This window comes from Dasypus novemcinctus, chromosome 19 (assembly GCF_030445035.2).
Source record: "Dasypus novemcinctus isolate mDasNov1 chromosome 19, mDasNov1.1.hap2, whole genome shotgun sequence".
NCBI lineage: Eukaryota > Metazoa > Chordata > Mammalia > Cingulata > Dasypodidae > Dasypus > Dasypus novemcinctus.
This window is the reverse complement of record NC_080691.1, coordinates 20,442,699-20,459,085: the sequence shown is the minus strand read 5'-3', so window position 1 is coordinate 20,459,085 and position 16,387 is coordinate 20,442,699. Positions and strand designations below refer to the sequence as shown.

The 16,387-nt window shown below is 44.0% G+C and overlaps 1 protein-coding gene across 2 annotated transcripts in view; it reads right to left on the bottom strand.

Moving 5' to 3' along the window:
• TCTN1 (tectonic family member 1) overlaps positions 1 to 11,632 on the bottom strand; it is a 39,016-nt gene extending 27,384 nt beyond the window's left edge. For both annotated transcript variants that reach the window (XM_058281371.2, XM_058281372.2), the window contains exon 1: positions 11,333 to 11,632. In XM_058281371.2, coding sequence (XP_058137354.1) covers positions 11,333 to 11,543 — 211 coding nt within the window. In that variant the 5' untranslated portion in view covers positions 11,544 to 11,632. The remainder of the gene's footprint in view (positions 1 to 11,332) is intronic.
• Between the last annotated feature and the right edge of the window lie 4,755 nt (positions 11,633 to 16,387).

Genomic DNA, 16,387 nt, shown 5'->3' with positions numbered 1-16,387 from the left:
AAGAGAGAGGGACGTAGGAAAAGAAAGGCGACGGCAAAACCGTGAGTTAAAGGCGGCAGTTTCACAACCCCTGGCGCCCGCCGCACACTAAAGCCGCCTCAGACTTCTCAGGCCTCTCGGCTGGTGGCTACAGACAAAGGGGCCCCCAGGGATCCACCACCCAGGAAAGGGAAGAGAGGGGGACCCAGCCTAAGGCTGACTCAGCTTCTGACCCACAATTTGGCCTGCTGGGTCCCAGGAGCCCTTCTGGGCAGGGTGGGCAGGTGCCACTCTTTGCCTTGGAGGCGGCTCTGGATGACAGAGATCAGACCCTCTCCACCTCCCTCTCTACTACTGGGGACTGACTGTTGAGGACACAGAGGGGAGTGGAAGTATTTCCTACCCCAGAAACAGGAGAGGGCTACCAGCGAAGACTGGAGAACTGTCTGTGAGGGAGAACCTCTGAACTACAAAGCTCTTAGCCTCCGGGCAGGAACCTCTATCACACGGATCCAGGCCTAGGCGCAACAAACACACTCACACCAGGCACTGAACTAAGGGGGCTGCCCCAAAGCGCGCCATCTGCTGGCAGACCAGGGAAGTGCATGTGAGGAAATTAAAAGTAAATAAGTAAGAGGCTTTTTCCTGCCTTATTTAGAGCCTCTCCCTCCAAGGCCTTAGGAAGTGGGACTGGAACCCATTACTGGGTCCAGAGCCCAGTTCTGAGCAACTAACAGGCACAATCCTAATGACAGAAGTTGAACCAAGAATCAAAAAACAGCAGTAACACACAGCCGCCTGTAACTAAATCCCTATGAGAGAGAGAGAAATTGAGCATCTGAGTAAACTCACCATCCTAATCAGATGCCTAGACATCAGCAAAAAATTAGGAGCCATACTAAGGAAACAGAAGACATGGCCCAAGAAAAGGAGTATATCAAAGCCCCAAAAGAGACGCAGGAATTGAGACAACTAATTAATGAGATGCATACAAATATCCAAAATCAAAATAATAAGACATATGAAAGACAATATGGCTAAAGAGATAAATGACATCAAGAAGACACTGAGAGGGAAGCGGATTTGGCCCAGTGGTTAGGGCGTCCGTCTACCACATGGGAGGTCCGTGGTTCAAACCCTGGGCCTCCCTGACCCATGTGGAGGTGGCCCAGTCACAGCGCTGATGCGTGCAAGGAGTGCCCTGCCACACAAGGGTGTCCCCGCGTAGGGGAGCCCCACACGCAAGGAGTGCGCCCCGTAAGGAGAGCCGCCCAAGGCGAAAGAAAGTTCAGCCTGCCCAGGAATGGCGCCACATACAAGGAGAACTGACACAACAAGATGACACAACAAAAAGAAACACAGATTCCCGTGCCACTGACAACAACAGAAGCAGACAAAGAAGAACACACAGCAAATAGACACAGAGAACAGAAACTGGGGCAGGGGGGAAAGGGAGAGAAATAAATAAATCTTTAAAAAAACAACAAAGTACACAAGGGAAGCAGACTTGGCCCAATGGATAGGGTGTCCGCCTACCATATGGGAGGTCCACAGTTCAAACCCCGGGCCTCCTTGACCCATGTGGAGTTGGCCCATGGGCAGTGCTGATGCACGCAAGAAGTGCTGTGCCACTCAGGGGTGTCCCCCGTGTAAGGGAGCCCACGCACAAGGAGTGCACCCCATAAGGCGAGTCGCCCAGCGCAAAAGAAAGTTCAGCCTGCCCAGAAATGGCGCCGCACACACGCAGACACAACAAGATGATGCAACAAAAAGAAACACAGATTCCCGGTGCCACTGATAAGGATAGAAGTGGTCACAGAAGAACACACAGCAAATGGACACAGAGAGCAGACAACTGGGGGAGGGGGAAGAAATAAATAAATAAATAAATAAATCTTTAAAAAAAAAAAAGAAGACATTGAGCAAGCACAAAGAAGAATTTGAAAACCTTAAAAGAAAAGTAACAGAGCTCATGGGAATAAAAGACATGATAGGTGAGATCAAAAACACATTAGAGGGGGAAGCCGATATGGCTCAAGCCACAGAGCTTCCGCCTACCATATGGGAGGATCTGGGTTCATTCCCTGGGGCCTCCTGGTGAAAAAGAAGAAGAGAAAGCATGCCTACATGGTGAGCTGGTGCCCTGCGCAAGTGAGTTACACAGCAAGATGATGACACATCAAAAGAGAGACAAGGAGAGAGTCAAGGTGAAGTGCAGCAGAAACCAGGAACTGAGGTAGTACAATTGACAGGGAACTTCTCTCCCCATCAGAGGTGTCCAGGATCTAATCCTGGTGAATCCTAGAAGAGAGAAAATGAGAAGACAACACAGACAGCAAAAACAGCAGGGCGGGAGGAGGGGAAAGGGAGATAAATAAGTCTTAAAAAACACACACACCCACACATTAGAGAGAAGCAGGTGTGGCTCAGGTGACTAGGCTGCTGCCTACCACGAGAGGTCACTGGATCAGCTCCCAGTGCCTTCTATAGAAGACAGTGAGCTGGCATGACAGTTAGGCGTGGCAAGCTAAGGCAACAAGATGACTCAACAAGAGACGTGGGGAGGTAAAAACATAATGACAGACACAACAAAGCAGGGAGCAGAGGTGGCTCAAGTGATTAAGCACCTCCCTCCCACACTGGAGTTGCTGGCTTCGCCTCCCAGTGCCTCCTAAAGAAACAAGACAGACACAGTAAGCGAAAAAAAAAAAAAAGGAGGTGGGAAGAAATAAATAAAATAAATCTTAAAAAAAAAAGACTTCTGGGAAAATGGCAGACTAGAAAGACACAGGACTCTTGTCTCCTCCAGAAAAATTGCTAGAGGACAGGCTAAAACAGCGTAGGAAAAGATTTCTAGGGTTTAGGACACCAGGCAAAGGCAGAACACCACCCAGAGAAGAGAGGGACAAAGGAGGGAAATTGCAACAACAGAGCTATGAATTAAAATCAGCAGCTACTGCTGCTGGCACCATCCCCCACACTAAAGACACTTTAGAATTCTCAGGCCTCTGGGCCCACGGCTACAGACAAAGGGGGCTTCAAGGCTCTACCACATCAGGAAAGGGAGAGAGGGACACAGCTAAGGCTGACTCAGCTTCTGACCCACAAATTTGGGCTGCTGTTTCCCAGGAGCCCTTGCCTTGGGAGCCGACAAGGGGCTGAAGATATGTGACACTCCAATCTCCTCCTCTACTGACGGGGGCTGATAGTTTACTACTCTGAGGGGAGTGGAAATATTTCCGAGCTGAGAAAAGGGAGGGGGCTGCCAGAGAAGGTTAGAGAACCCTCTCAGAGAAAGTTAGAATTACAAGCCTCCAGTCAGGAAGTGCTATCATATTGATCCTGTCGTATTTCAACAAATACACTCCCACCAGGCATTGAACTGAGAACTGCCAAAGAGAGCCATCTGCTGGAAGACCAAGAAGTGCACTCAAGAAAATTTAAAAAATAAGTAGGAGAGGCTTTTTCTAGCTTCTATAGCCACCCTCCCTAAGGCCCTAAGAAGTAACCGTACAACCAATTACTGGGTCCAGTGCCCAGTTTTGAGCAACCAGCAGGACAATCCTAACAATCCAGGTTAAGCCATGAATCAAAGAGCAGTAGTAACACTCAGCCTCCCGTCACTAAAGTATATCCTAATCAGATGTCTAGATAACCAGCAAAAAATCACGGATCATACTAAGAAAATAGAAGACATGGCCAAAGAAAAGGAATATATCAAGGACGCAGAAGGGATGCAGAATTTGGGTGAACTAATCAGCAAGACATGCACAAATCTCCAAAACCAAATTAACGAGTTGAAAGACAATACAGTTAGAAGAGAAATGACATCAAGAAGACATTGAGCAGACACAAAGAAGAATTTGAAATCCTGAACAGAAAAGTAGCAAGGCTCATGGGAATGAAAGACACAATAGGTAAGATCAAAGATCAAAAACACATTTGAGGGAAGCGGATTTGGCCCAATGGATAGAGCCTACCACATGGGAGGTCCAAGGTTGAAACCCAGGGCCTCCTGACCTGTGTGATGAGCTGGCCCACGTGCAGCGCTGATGCGTGCAAGGAGTGCCATACCATGCAGGGGTGTCCCCGTGTAGGGGAGCCCCATGCACAAGGAGTACGCCCTATAAGGAGAGCGCCCAGTGCAAAAAGGTGCAGTTGCCCAGGAGTGGCACCGCACACACGGAGAGCTGACGCAGCAAGATGATGCAACAAAAAGAGACACAGGGTGGCGGACTTGGCCCAGTGGTTAGGGTGTCCGTCTACCACATGGGAGATCTGCGGTTCAAACCCAGGGCCTCCTTGACCTGTGTAGAGCTAGCTCATGCGCAGGGCTGATGCACGCAAGGAGTGCCATGCCACGCAGGTGTGTCCCCCGTGTAGGGGACCCCCACACATAAGGAGTGCGCCCCATAAGGAGAGCCGCCCAGCGCGAAAGAAGGTGCAGCCTGCCCAGGAATGGTGCCACACACACGAAGAGCTGACACAAGATGATGCAACAAGAAGAAACACAGATTCCCGTGCCGCTGATAACAACAGAAGCTGACAAAGAAGACACAGCAAATAGACAAAGAGAACAGACAACCGGGGTGGAGGGGGGGAGGGGAGAGAAATAAATAAATAAATAAATCTTTAAAAAAAGAGAGAGACACAGATTTGGTGTACCACTGACAAGAATAGAAGCAGACACAGAAGAATACACAGCGAATGGACACATAGAGCAGACAACCGGGGGAGGGCAGGGAAGGGAAGAGAAATTAATTAATTAATCTTTTTAAAAAAAGAGAGAAAATTCTCAGAGCAGCAAGAGAGAAGCAAACAATCATGTACAAGGGACATCTAATAAGACTTAGCACAGATTTCTCTTCAGAAACCACAGGGCCGAGAAGACAATGGTATGATACAATTAGGATACTGAAAGATAAAAACTGCCAGCCGAGAATTCTTTATCTAAGCAAAACTGTCCTTCAAATATGAAGGTGAGTATAAAACATTCACAAAAAAGACAGAAACTAAGAGTTTGCCAAAAAAAAAAAAAAATCCACCTTTGCTGGAAATACTAAAGGAAGCCTTAGAACCTGAAAAAAAAAGAGAAAAGAGACAGGCTTGGGGGAGAGTAGAAAAGAAAGAATAGCAGAAAGGATAACCAAAAGAGTAAAAAGACAGACAAAAATAAGATATGACATATTAAAAACAAAGAATAAAATTGAGGAAGTAAATAGCGCATTTACAGTAATATCATTGAATGTGAACGGATTAAAGTTCCCAATAAAAAGATACAGGGTGGCAGAATGGATTAAAATAACATGAGCCATGCTGCTTACAAGAAACTCATCTTAGACCCAGGGATACAAAACGGCTGAAAGTGAAATGTTGGAAAAAGATACTCCACATGAACAGTAACCAGAAAAGAGCAGGGGTAGCTATATATACAGGACCAAATGGCTTCACAGGTGATTTCTACCAAGCATTTTGAAAAAAATAAACACCAATCCTGTTTAAATTCTTAAAAAAAATTGAAAAGGGAAAATTACCCAACACATTTTATGAAGCCAACATCACCCTGATAACTAAGCCAGGTAAAGATACTACAAGAAAAGAAAATTATAGATCAATCTCTCTAATGAACATAGTTGCAAAACTTCTCAACAAAATATTTGCAAATCAAATCCAACAGCACATCAAACGACTTATACATCATGACCAAGTGGGATTTATTCCTGGTATGCAAGGCTGATTCAACATAAAATCAATCAACGTAATACAGCACATTAACAAATTGAAGGGAAAAAAACCACATGATCATCTCAATCGACACAGAAAAGTTGTAGCAGTTTGATATAATTGATGAATTCCAAAAAGAAATATTGGATTATGCTTGTAATCTAATCTGTACCTGGGCATGATTGAGTTATGATTAGGGTGTTGCATCCCCACCCCTTGGTGGGTGGGGACTCACAGATAAAAAGGCATGACCAAGAACAGAGTTGGGGATTATTTGATGTTACAGTTTGATGCTGAAGACCCAGGAAGTCAAGAAAGAAAAGCCAGCATCAGAAAGGAAGGAACCTTGAACCTAGAGAAAAGCAAGCCCCAGGAACATAGGAACCCAGGAAGCCTGAACCCTCACAGACATCAGCAGCCATCTTGCTCCAAATAGACTTTGGTGAGGGAAGCAAATTATGCTTTACAGCCTAGTATCTGTAAGCTCCTACCCCAAATAAATACCCTAAATACCTTTTATAAAAACCAACCAGTTTCTGGTATTTTGCATCAGCACCCCTCTAGCTGACTAATACAAAAGTCATTCGACAAAATCCAGCATCCGTTTTTGATAAAAACACTTCATAAGATAGGAATAAAAGGAAAATTCCTCAATATGATAAAAGGCATATATGAAAAACCCATAGTCAACATCATACTCAATGGGGAAAGGTTGAAGGCTTTCTCTCGAAGATCGGGAAAAAGATAAGGATGCCCACTGTCACCATTGTTATTCAACATTGTACTAGAAATTCTAGCTGGGGCAATTAGATATGAGGAAAAAAAAAAAAATTAAAGGCATCCAAACAGGAAAAGGGGAAGTAAAACTCTCACTGTTTGCAGATGACATGATCCTGTACTTAGAAAATCCTGAAGTATCCACAACAAAGCTACTTCAGCTAATAAATGAGTTCAGCAAAGTGGCAGGATACAAGATCAACATGCAAAAATCAGTAATGTTTTTGTACACTAGTAATGAACAATCTGAGGAGGAAATTAAGGGGAAAATCCCTTTTTCAATAGCAACAAAAAGACCCAAATATCTAGGAATTGATTTAATCAAAGAAGTACAGCAACTATATGCAGAAAACTACAAAACAATGCTAAAAGAATCAATGAAGACCTAAACAAATGCAAAGACATTCTGTGTTCATGGATTGGAAGAATAAATATCGTGAAGACGTCAATCTTACCCAAACTGATTTACAGATTCAATGCAATACCAATCAAAATCCCAACACCTTACTTTACAGAATTAGAAAAGGCAATTGCCAAATTCATTTGGAAGGGAAAGTACACCTGAATAGCCAAAAGCATTCTAAAAAAGAAGAGCAACATAGGAGGAACTTCATTGCCTGACCTTGAAACATATTATAAAGCTTCAGTGGTAAAACAGCATTGTACTGGCATAAAGAAAGACACATCAATCAATGGAACAAAATTGAGAACCAAGAAATAAACCTTAACCTATACAGTTAACTGGTTTTGTCGTCCCCCCCCCTTGCAGCTTTTTGCTTGCTGTCTGCTTTCTGTGTCCATTCACTGTGCATTCTTCTGTGTTTGTATTTTTATTATTTTTATTTATTTCCCCCACCTTGCAGCTTGCTTACTATCTGCTCTCTAAGTCCATTCAATGCATGTTCTTCTGTGTTTTTGCTTATCTCCCTTTCTGTTGCGTCACCTTGCTGAGTCGGCCCTCCACAGCACTTGCAGACTAGGTGGCACTCCACAGCGCTTGCAGGCCAGTGGCTCTCTGCAGCGCATGGGCCAGCCTGCCTTCACAAGGAGGCCCCAGGATGCAAACCCAGGGCCTCCCATATGGTACATGGGAGCCCAAATGATTGAGCCACAGCCTCTTCCCAGTCAACTGGCTTTTGACAAATCTATTGAGTCAATGTTAATGGGACGAAACAGTCTCTTCAATAAACGGTGCTGGGAGAAGTGGGTAGCTAAATCCAAAAGAATGAAAAAGGACCCCTGTCTTACTCCCTATACAAGAATCAACTCAAAATGGATCAAAGACCTAAATATAAAAGCCAAGGCCATAAAACTACTAGAAGAAAATGTCGCAATTTGACACTGCTACCGTTTTTCACCGGACTGAGGCATCTCTCAGGCCGGTGGGCTCGAACCAGTTGGCCCCGGGGGAGTGAGGACGGATAAGGAGACTATGCACACTCCGGAGACAGGGTTCTGGACCAAGTCTAACTTTATTATGTAGGAACAGCAATTTATAGTTCAGGGCAATAGGAAAGGGGGGCTAGGCCGTATTAGATTGGTGGGAGTGAATATATGTCCAAACAAGGAGAGGGGTAAGCTATGGGGGACGGTTAGGTTGATCACGTAGGCTGAGCTTTTTCGCGCCATACTGCCTGATTGGTGGGGATTAAACAAAGGGAAAGGGGCTTGGAGAGGAGGAAGAAGATTTGGTGTAGCTGGACAGGGCCTGGTTGCCATTCTGTCTGACCTCGTGGTCAGCAGCCATTTTGTTTAGCTGTGTAGTTGCCTTAGAGACAGCGTGTCGGCAACTGATGAGCTATGCCTCGTCGGCTGTGCACAGGGTGCTCTTGGGCGCTTTTATTCCTCCTACAAATGTAGATAAACATCTTCAAGATCTTGGAGTAGGTGGTAGTTTCTTGGACCTTACACCCAAAGCACATGTAACAAAAGGAAAAATAGATAAATGGTACCTCGTCACACTTAAAAACTTTTGTATCTCCCAGGACTTTGTCAAGGGGTGAAAAGGCAGCCAACTCAGTGGGAAAAAATATTTGGAAACCACATTTCCAATAAGGGTTTAATAAACAGAATATATAAAGAGATGCTACAATTCAATAATAAGAAGACAAACGAACCAATTAAAAACATTGGCAAAAGACTTAAATAGGCATTTGTCCAAAGAAGAAATACAAATGGCAAAAAAATACATGAATACTCAATATCACTAACGACTAGGGAAGTGCAAATTAAAACTACATAGAGATATCATTTCACACCTATCAGAATGGCCATTATTAAAAAGACAGAACTACAAGTGCTGGAGAGGATGTGGAGATAGGAACACTTATTCACTGTTGGTGGGAATATAGAATGGTACAGCCACTGTGAAGGACTGGTTGGCAGTTTCTAAAGAAGCTGAATATAATTTTGCCACATGATCCTCCAATACCCCTACTGGGTATATACCCAGAAGAACTGAGAGCAGTGACATGAATAGACATCTACACACCAATGTTCATAGCGGCATTATTCACAATTGCCAAAAATTATGAACAACCCAGGTGTCCATAAACTGATGAATGGATAAAGAAACTGTGATGTATTCACACCATGAATATTATGCAGCTGCAAGAAGAAATGAAGTCAAAAAGCAGAGGGCAACATGGATGAACCTGAAGGACATTATATTGCATAAAGCAAGCCAGACACAAAAGGACACATACTGTATGACTGCGTTACTATGAACTAAATATATTGTGTAGGGCAGTGGACGTGGCTCAACTGAGAGCATCCACCTACCATATGGGAAGACCAGGGTTCAAACCCAGGGCCTCCTGGCCCATGTGGTGAGCTGGCCCACACGCAGCACTGCAGTGCACAAGGAGTGCTGTGCTACACAGGGGTATCCCCCACATAAGGGAGCACCACACACAAGGAGTGCACCCTGCATTGAGCCACCCCTTGTGAAAAAAGTGTAGCCCGCCCAGGAGTGGCACCGCACACATGGAGAGCTGACGCAGCAGCAAGATGATGCAACAAAAAGAGTGACAGATTCCCAGTGCTGTGGAGAATGCAAGCAGACACAGAACACACAGCTAATGGACACAGAAAGCAGACAAAGGGGAGGGGGAAGAGAAATAAATAATAAAATAAACCTTTGAAAAATAAATATATTGTGTAGCATATTGTATGATTCCATTTATATAAAATATATAAAATTTATAAAAATGATCTTTGATTAGGGCTTATGTAGGGTTAGGGAAGGGGTATGGAGTTATTCTTTTTTGAGTAATGAAATAATTCTAAAATTTTTTGTGATGGTGAATGCACAACATTGTGATTATACTAAAAGTCAACGATTACACACTTTAGATAGATCATATGGTTTGTGAATATATCTCAATAAAACTGCTAAATAGGGGAAATGGACTTTGGCCCAGTGGTTAGGGCGTCCGTCTACCACATGGGAGGTCCGCGGTTCAAGCCCCGGGCCTCCTTGACCCGTGTGGAGCTGGCCCATGCGCAGTGCTGATGCGCGCAAGGAGTGCCCTGCCACGCAGGGGTGTCCCCCGCGTAGGGGAGCCCCACGCGCAAGGAGTGCACCCATAAGGAGAGCCGCCCAGCGCGACGGAGGGAGCAGCCTGCCGAGGAATGGCGCCGCCCACACTTCCTGTGCGGCTGACGACAACAGAAGCGGACAAAGAAACAAGACGCAGCAAAAAGACACAGAAAACAGACAACCGGGGGAGGGAAGGGGAATTAAAAATAAATAAAAATAAATCTTAAAAAAAAAACAAAAAACTGCTAAATAAATAAATAATTGTGCATGAATAACCAGAAATAGCAGCTATATACAGCAGGGGAAATATAGAGATATTGAGAGGTGATGAATTTTCTTGTTTGTTTTTTGCTTATTAATATAATGAAAATGTTCTAATAATGATTGACGTGATGAACGCACAACTATGTGACTATACCTAATACCATTAATTGTATATTTTGGATTAATTGTATGCTTTATTAATATGTATCAAAATTGATTTTTTTTTTAAAAAAGGACAAAAAATTGATTTGTTTCTTAAAAAAAATACTGCTAACTTATTGAGGTTACTTCCAATCCACACAGTTAGATTATTTAAATTTTAATTTTTTTATATATCACAAAACCTGTTGAGACTCTGCTAACTGCTATGGATCCCAACCTCAGAAAAATGCATCTTCACAAAAAGTTGCACTCAATTTCAGAAGGTCATAGACATTCCCTGAAGTTATCCATGACAAATCAGATTATAAAATCTTCACTAAATATGTAGATTAGAGGGTCACTTTCTGAGAAATATGTCAATAATCCCTAAATATGAATCCTAAGAAGTAGGCAAAACCCCTTACCCCGTATCTTCCTGCATTCAAGGGACACAGGAGGAATCCTGGGTTTTCATGTTGCAGACAAGGTCCTTGACTTAGTCACATTTAGTAAGTTGGATTTCCAGAGACTCTTTCATATAAGTAAAAAGTTGAATGCATCCTTTTGACTAAATTTCATCTTCAGCTGCAAGGCCTCATTCAGTATTTATTACCTTTAGCATTAATACTGCCCAGGACCGCCACAAATACTTTCAAAGATTTGATTTTGCTCTACTTACGCTCTCTGAGCCTCCGTTTCTTCACTTGTATAACGGGAATGATACCTTCCTCGCAGTGTTGTTAGGAGAATTAAATAATGCCTACAAAACACTGAGCAGTGTCTGGCACACCTAAGTGTTCAGTAAAGGTCAGCTATCATTATTATTACATCCTCCCTGTAATAGGGAGGTTACCTCCTCCTACTTGAATCATTCTGGATGCCCAAGAACTGGCATTTGGTACCCACCGTCCGTGACTGGGGTGGGTCTTGGGTGAGGGGAGGGATCCGGAGCTCTGCGAGCGCCGACAACCCCAGGCGACCGGGAGTCTCCGAGGATCGCGGGGGCTGCCTCGGTGGAGCTGATGACTTCTGCTGAGGTCGCACCGGCCTGGGCGCTCCCGGGGTCCCAGCAGGCCAGGAGCACCAGGAAGAGCGGCCCGAGGCGTTGTGGCCCCATCACCCAGGCGACCCCCTCGGGTAGGTGGCTGTGGACCGTCCGTTGCTTGGCAACCGCGGCGGCCAGGCGCGGAGCATTACGGGAAAGGACTGGTGAAGCCGCGAGAGTTGGCAGGAGGCCGGCGGGGGCGAGGGGCGGGGCGAGGCCGGCAGGCTGGAAGCGGGGCGGGGGAAGGAGCGGGGCGGGGCATGGGGCGGGGCATGGGGCAAGGGTAATAGGACGGGGCGGGACGGGACGGGGCGGGGCGAGGCGGGGCCGGCGGGAGTTAGGATGAGGAAAGACTGAGGTCCGCGAGGGAGCGAGCAGAGGCAGAGAGAAGCCGGCAGGCCCCGACCCCTGTAGGTTCTAGTTTTGATTCCCCAATTCGACCGTAGCCCCTCTTTATAAAATGGCGGATTTCTGGGTTCCACCCCAGAGGATTCTGATTGCATACGTCTGGGGATAGGGCAGGAATCAGTGTTTTTAATAAATGTCTTGACGCAGCCGGTGGGCGGGCAGAAATCTGAGAGCCGCTTTTGTAACTTGACGAAACGTGGGTCCGTTGAGGAGCCTGAGGATCGCGTCACCATCCGGGGCTCTCGTGGCAGGCTGTGTCTTTTTTGTTATAGAAGCGGCGCAGGATGTCGCCAAGTAACGTCTGTCCGACTTTTTATGATAGATTGGATTGTCCCTTAACACATAACTTGTTTACAGACAGGAAAAAAAAAAAAACTCACGAAAATTAAGTATAATGATTTTTAAGTCATAAAGAAGGGGAAAAAAGCAACTACTGTAACTCTACAAAATTGCCGAGACCAAGAGATTTAACAAGCGCTTCCCCTCTAAACTGACTTATTTACGAAGAACTACCTGAACCCAAGAATGTTGGTTATACCGTTGACATTATATTTTGGAATTAGACGTCAAAATACTTAATTTAAACACTTAATGATATTTATTAAAGAAACATAAGTCGATTAGAAGAATGCCAAAACAATATATACCTAGTTTATTAAATTTATATTAAAAACTAGATCTTCAAAGTACCATTTTTAGGACTTTCTGATGGCCTTACAGAGAAAGTGTATAATATAATTGAAAATAAAAACAAAAAATATAATTGCACTGTGTAAAACACATTTCTGCAAAGTATTGCTCTACTAACTGACTGAAATTCTAGACCACTTTTAATAACTGATGAAATGTTTTCCTTAAAAAAAAAAAAAGTATATGTTCCAAACCTTCATCTATTAAATTATAGATCCAGGACTTTTTTTTTAAGATTTATTTTATTTATTTCTCCCCCGTAATCTTTTGCACTTGCTGTCTGCTTTCTGTGTCTATTTGTTGTGTGCTCTCTGTTCCAGGAGGTTTTTTTTTAAAACAAAAACAAAAACAACTATTTACTTCTAGAGCTCTAGTTTCTTTCTTTTTTTTCTTTTACCTTAAAAAATGTATTTATATCAATATTATAAGTTGCTCAATAAACACAAGATAGCTACACTAACAAATCTGCTTTGGTCAGTGGTTATATTCTCTACCCCTGCACACCCCACCCCCATTTTTATTCATTCCTCAGACTTAAGGGGTTTGGGGCAATGTCTGCTCTAACTGCTTCAGGCTGAGAAGGCATGTAGATATTAAGGGGTGAGGAATGGAATTGTTTTGCTTGCAGATGAAGATATTCCTTGTATTTGGGATGGAGCTGATCCATCCTTGTCATTTTGTTAGTTGTCCAGGGTAGACCTGAAGAACTGGAGAGTAGAGTTGACCACATATCTGCTGGGTTTCAGGGCTCAAGGACATATGGACAATCTGAAGACTTTTAGTCTCTGAGAAATATACTTAACAGGGTAAATTGAAAATTATAGGTTTAGATAAAAGAAGTAAAAGAATCATGCTTAGGGAATTTATAAATGAGTATAACTATGTTATATAGGGCAAATAAATTTGTTTATATTCTCAGATAGGGCTCACTGAGGTGGTGCTGATTTCATGAGGCCCTGTGGTTTGCCTATGGCGACTGGAGTCCTCAAGAGCACTTATGTTTAAGGTTTTGTTTACTCTGGCAGTTTGTGAAATGTGGCTGAGATCTAGGTAACCAAAACCTCCAGGATGACCTCTGTATTAGTCAGCCAAAGGGGTCCTGATGCAAAATACCAGAAGTCTTTCCGAGATAACTGCATCTTTAATCTAGATTTACAAATTCCAAGTTTAGGTAAGTCCTCCAATGAGGCACTTTTTTCTGGGAGCTTGATTTCCAGAGGCTTGGAATTTCCAGGATCACTTTGGTTTTTTGAGCCTGACATTTCAGTCCTCAGTATATTGCTCTCATCTAGCATTTTGCTATAAGCTGCAAGCAGAAGCCAAGCCACATTTCTCCAGGTTTACTTTGGAAATTTCTTCAGCTAAATGCCCAGACTCGCCATTTTCAAATTCTGCCTTCCATAGAACATCAGGAGTTAATCTTGCTAAGTTCTCTGCAACTTTAAAACACAGATCGCCTTTCCTCCAATTTCCAATAATAGTTTCATCATTTATCTCTAAGGCATCATAAAAAGTCTCTTATGCATCCATATTGCTATCAATGGTCTCTTCAAAGTGATCTAGGCCTTTTCCATGAAGCATCTCACAATTCCTCCAAGAAATACCCATTACCCATTTATAAAACCATTCCAGCATTTCAGTAATTGGAAAAGCACAAAACCACTCTCGGTACCAAATTCTCTATTAGTCAGCCAAAGGGGTGCTGAGGCAAAATACCAGAAATTGGTTGGTTTTCATAAAGGGTATTTATTTGGGGTAGGAGCTTACAGATACCAGGCCATAAAGCATAAGTTACTTCCCTCAACAAAATTTATTTTCATGTGTTGGAGCAAAATGGCTGCCGACATCTGCAAGGGTTCAGGCTTCCTGGGTTCCTCCCTTCCAGGTTCTTGCTTCTCTCTGGGTTCAGGGCTCCTCTCTTCCTGGGGCTTGCTTCTCTTTCCTCTGTGAGCTTACTTCCCAGGGCTCCAGCTTAGGACTTCAGCATCAAATTCTAACATCAAAACTCCAACATCAAAAACCGTCAACTTGGGAAGCAGATTTGGCTCAACTGATAGAGCATCTGCCTACTACATGGGTGGTCCAGGGTTCAAAGCCAGGGCCTCCTGACCCTGTAGTGAGCTGGCCCACGCAGAGTGCTGATGCACGCAAGGAGTGCCGTGCCACGCAGGGGTGTCCCCCACATAGGGGAACCGCACGCACAAAGAGTGTGCCCCATAAGGAGAGCTGCCCCATGCAAAAAAAGCACAGCTGCCCAGGTGTGGTACCACACACATGGAGAGCTGATGCAGCAAGATGATGCAACAAAAAGAGACACAGATTCCATGTGCCACTGACGAGAAGCCAAGCAGACACAAAAGAACACACAGGAATGGACACAGAGAGCAGACAACACCGGAGCAGGGAGAGAAATGTTTAAAAAACACCTCAACTTTGTCTTTTGCCATGTCTTTTATCTGTGAGTCCCCACCCACCAAGGGATGGGGACTGAATGCCCTAATGATATGGACCAATCAAAGCCCTAATCATAACTTAATCACACCCAGGTGCAGACTAGATTACAAACATAATCCAAATCTATTTTTGGAATTCATAACCATATCAAACTGCTACAACCTCCCAAATTATTTTCAAATCTCTTCACCATAAAAACTATTTTATTTAGTATTTTCCCCCTTTTTTAAAAAAGATTTATTTTTATTTATTTCTCTCCCCTTCCCCACATCCCCCCGGTGTCTGCTCTCTTGTGTCCACTTCCTGTGTGTTCTTTTGTGTCCACTTGCATTCTCAGTGGCACTGGGGATCTGTGTCTCTTTTTGTTGTGTCATCTTGCTGCTTTTTTTGCACGGGGCAGCTCTCATTGCAGGGAGCACTTCTTGCACATGGGACACCCCTATGCAGGGGCATCCCTGCATGGCATGGCACTCCTTTCATGTGGCAGCATTGTGCATGTCACCACACAGGCCAGGAGGCCCTGGGTTTGAACCCTGGATCTCCTATATGGTAGGCAGATTCTCTATCAATTGAGCCACATCCTCTTCCAAGTATTCTCCCCTTTTGCTCAAGATCTTTCTCCAAATGCATCAGTGGTTCATTCAGGGTAATCTCCCTCAGTGCCAGGGAGGCTTATCCCTGGAAATCATGTCTCACATCAGGGGAGAGGGGGTAGGTAGTAAGCTTATTTGCAGAGTCTGGCTTAGAGAGAGGCCACCTTTGAGTAACAGGGAGATTTTCAGAAGGTAACTCTTAGGCATTAATTATACTTAGGCTCTCATTATTTCAAGAATAAGGTTTGTAAGTATAACCCTTAGGTTCAAGGGTTTGGCTTATTGGCCTCTTTTTATTAGACAAGGGTTATATAATCCAGAGGTTTTTGCCATCATATTTGAGAAAGTAGCAGGACTTCCCCAGAAGGAAAGTTTAATATTTTGCTAGCTGCTATGTGGGCCTCTGTCTATCCAGAAAACATACCTATGGTGACCAGGATACCTTTCTATCCCATAGAAGTATCTAGCTATGTAACTTCCAACATGTTCAAAAGACCCTCTCTGTAAGGGCATCTGACCATATCCGATCTGTTTTTTTTTTTTTAGATTTATTTATCCCCGCCCCACCCCCGCCCCGTTGTCTGCTGTCTGTGTCCATTTCCTGTGCATCTTCTGTGTCTGCTTGTCTTCTCTTTAGATGGCACTGGGAAATGATCCTGGGACCTTCCAGAATGGAAGAGGAATAGGAACTCTTGTACATTGTTGGTGGGAATCTAAAGTAGTGCAGTTACAAATAATGGAAAACAGTTTGAGGATTCCTCAGAGAGTTAA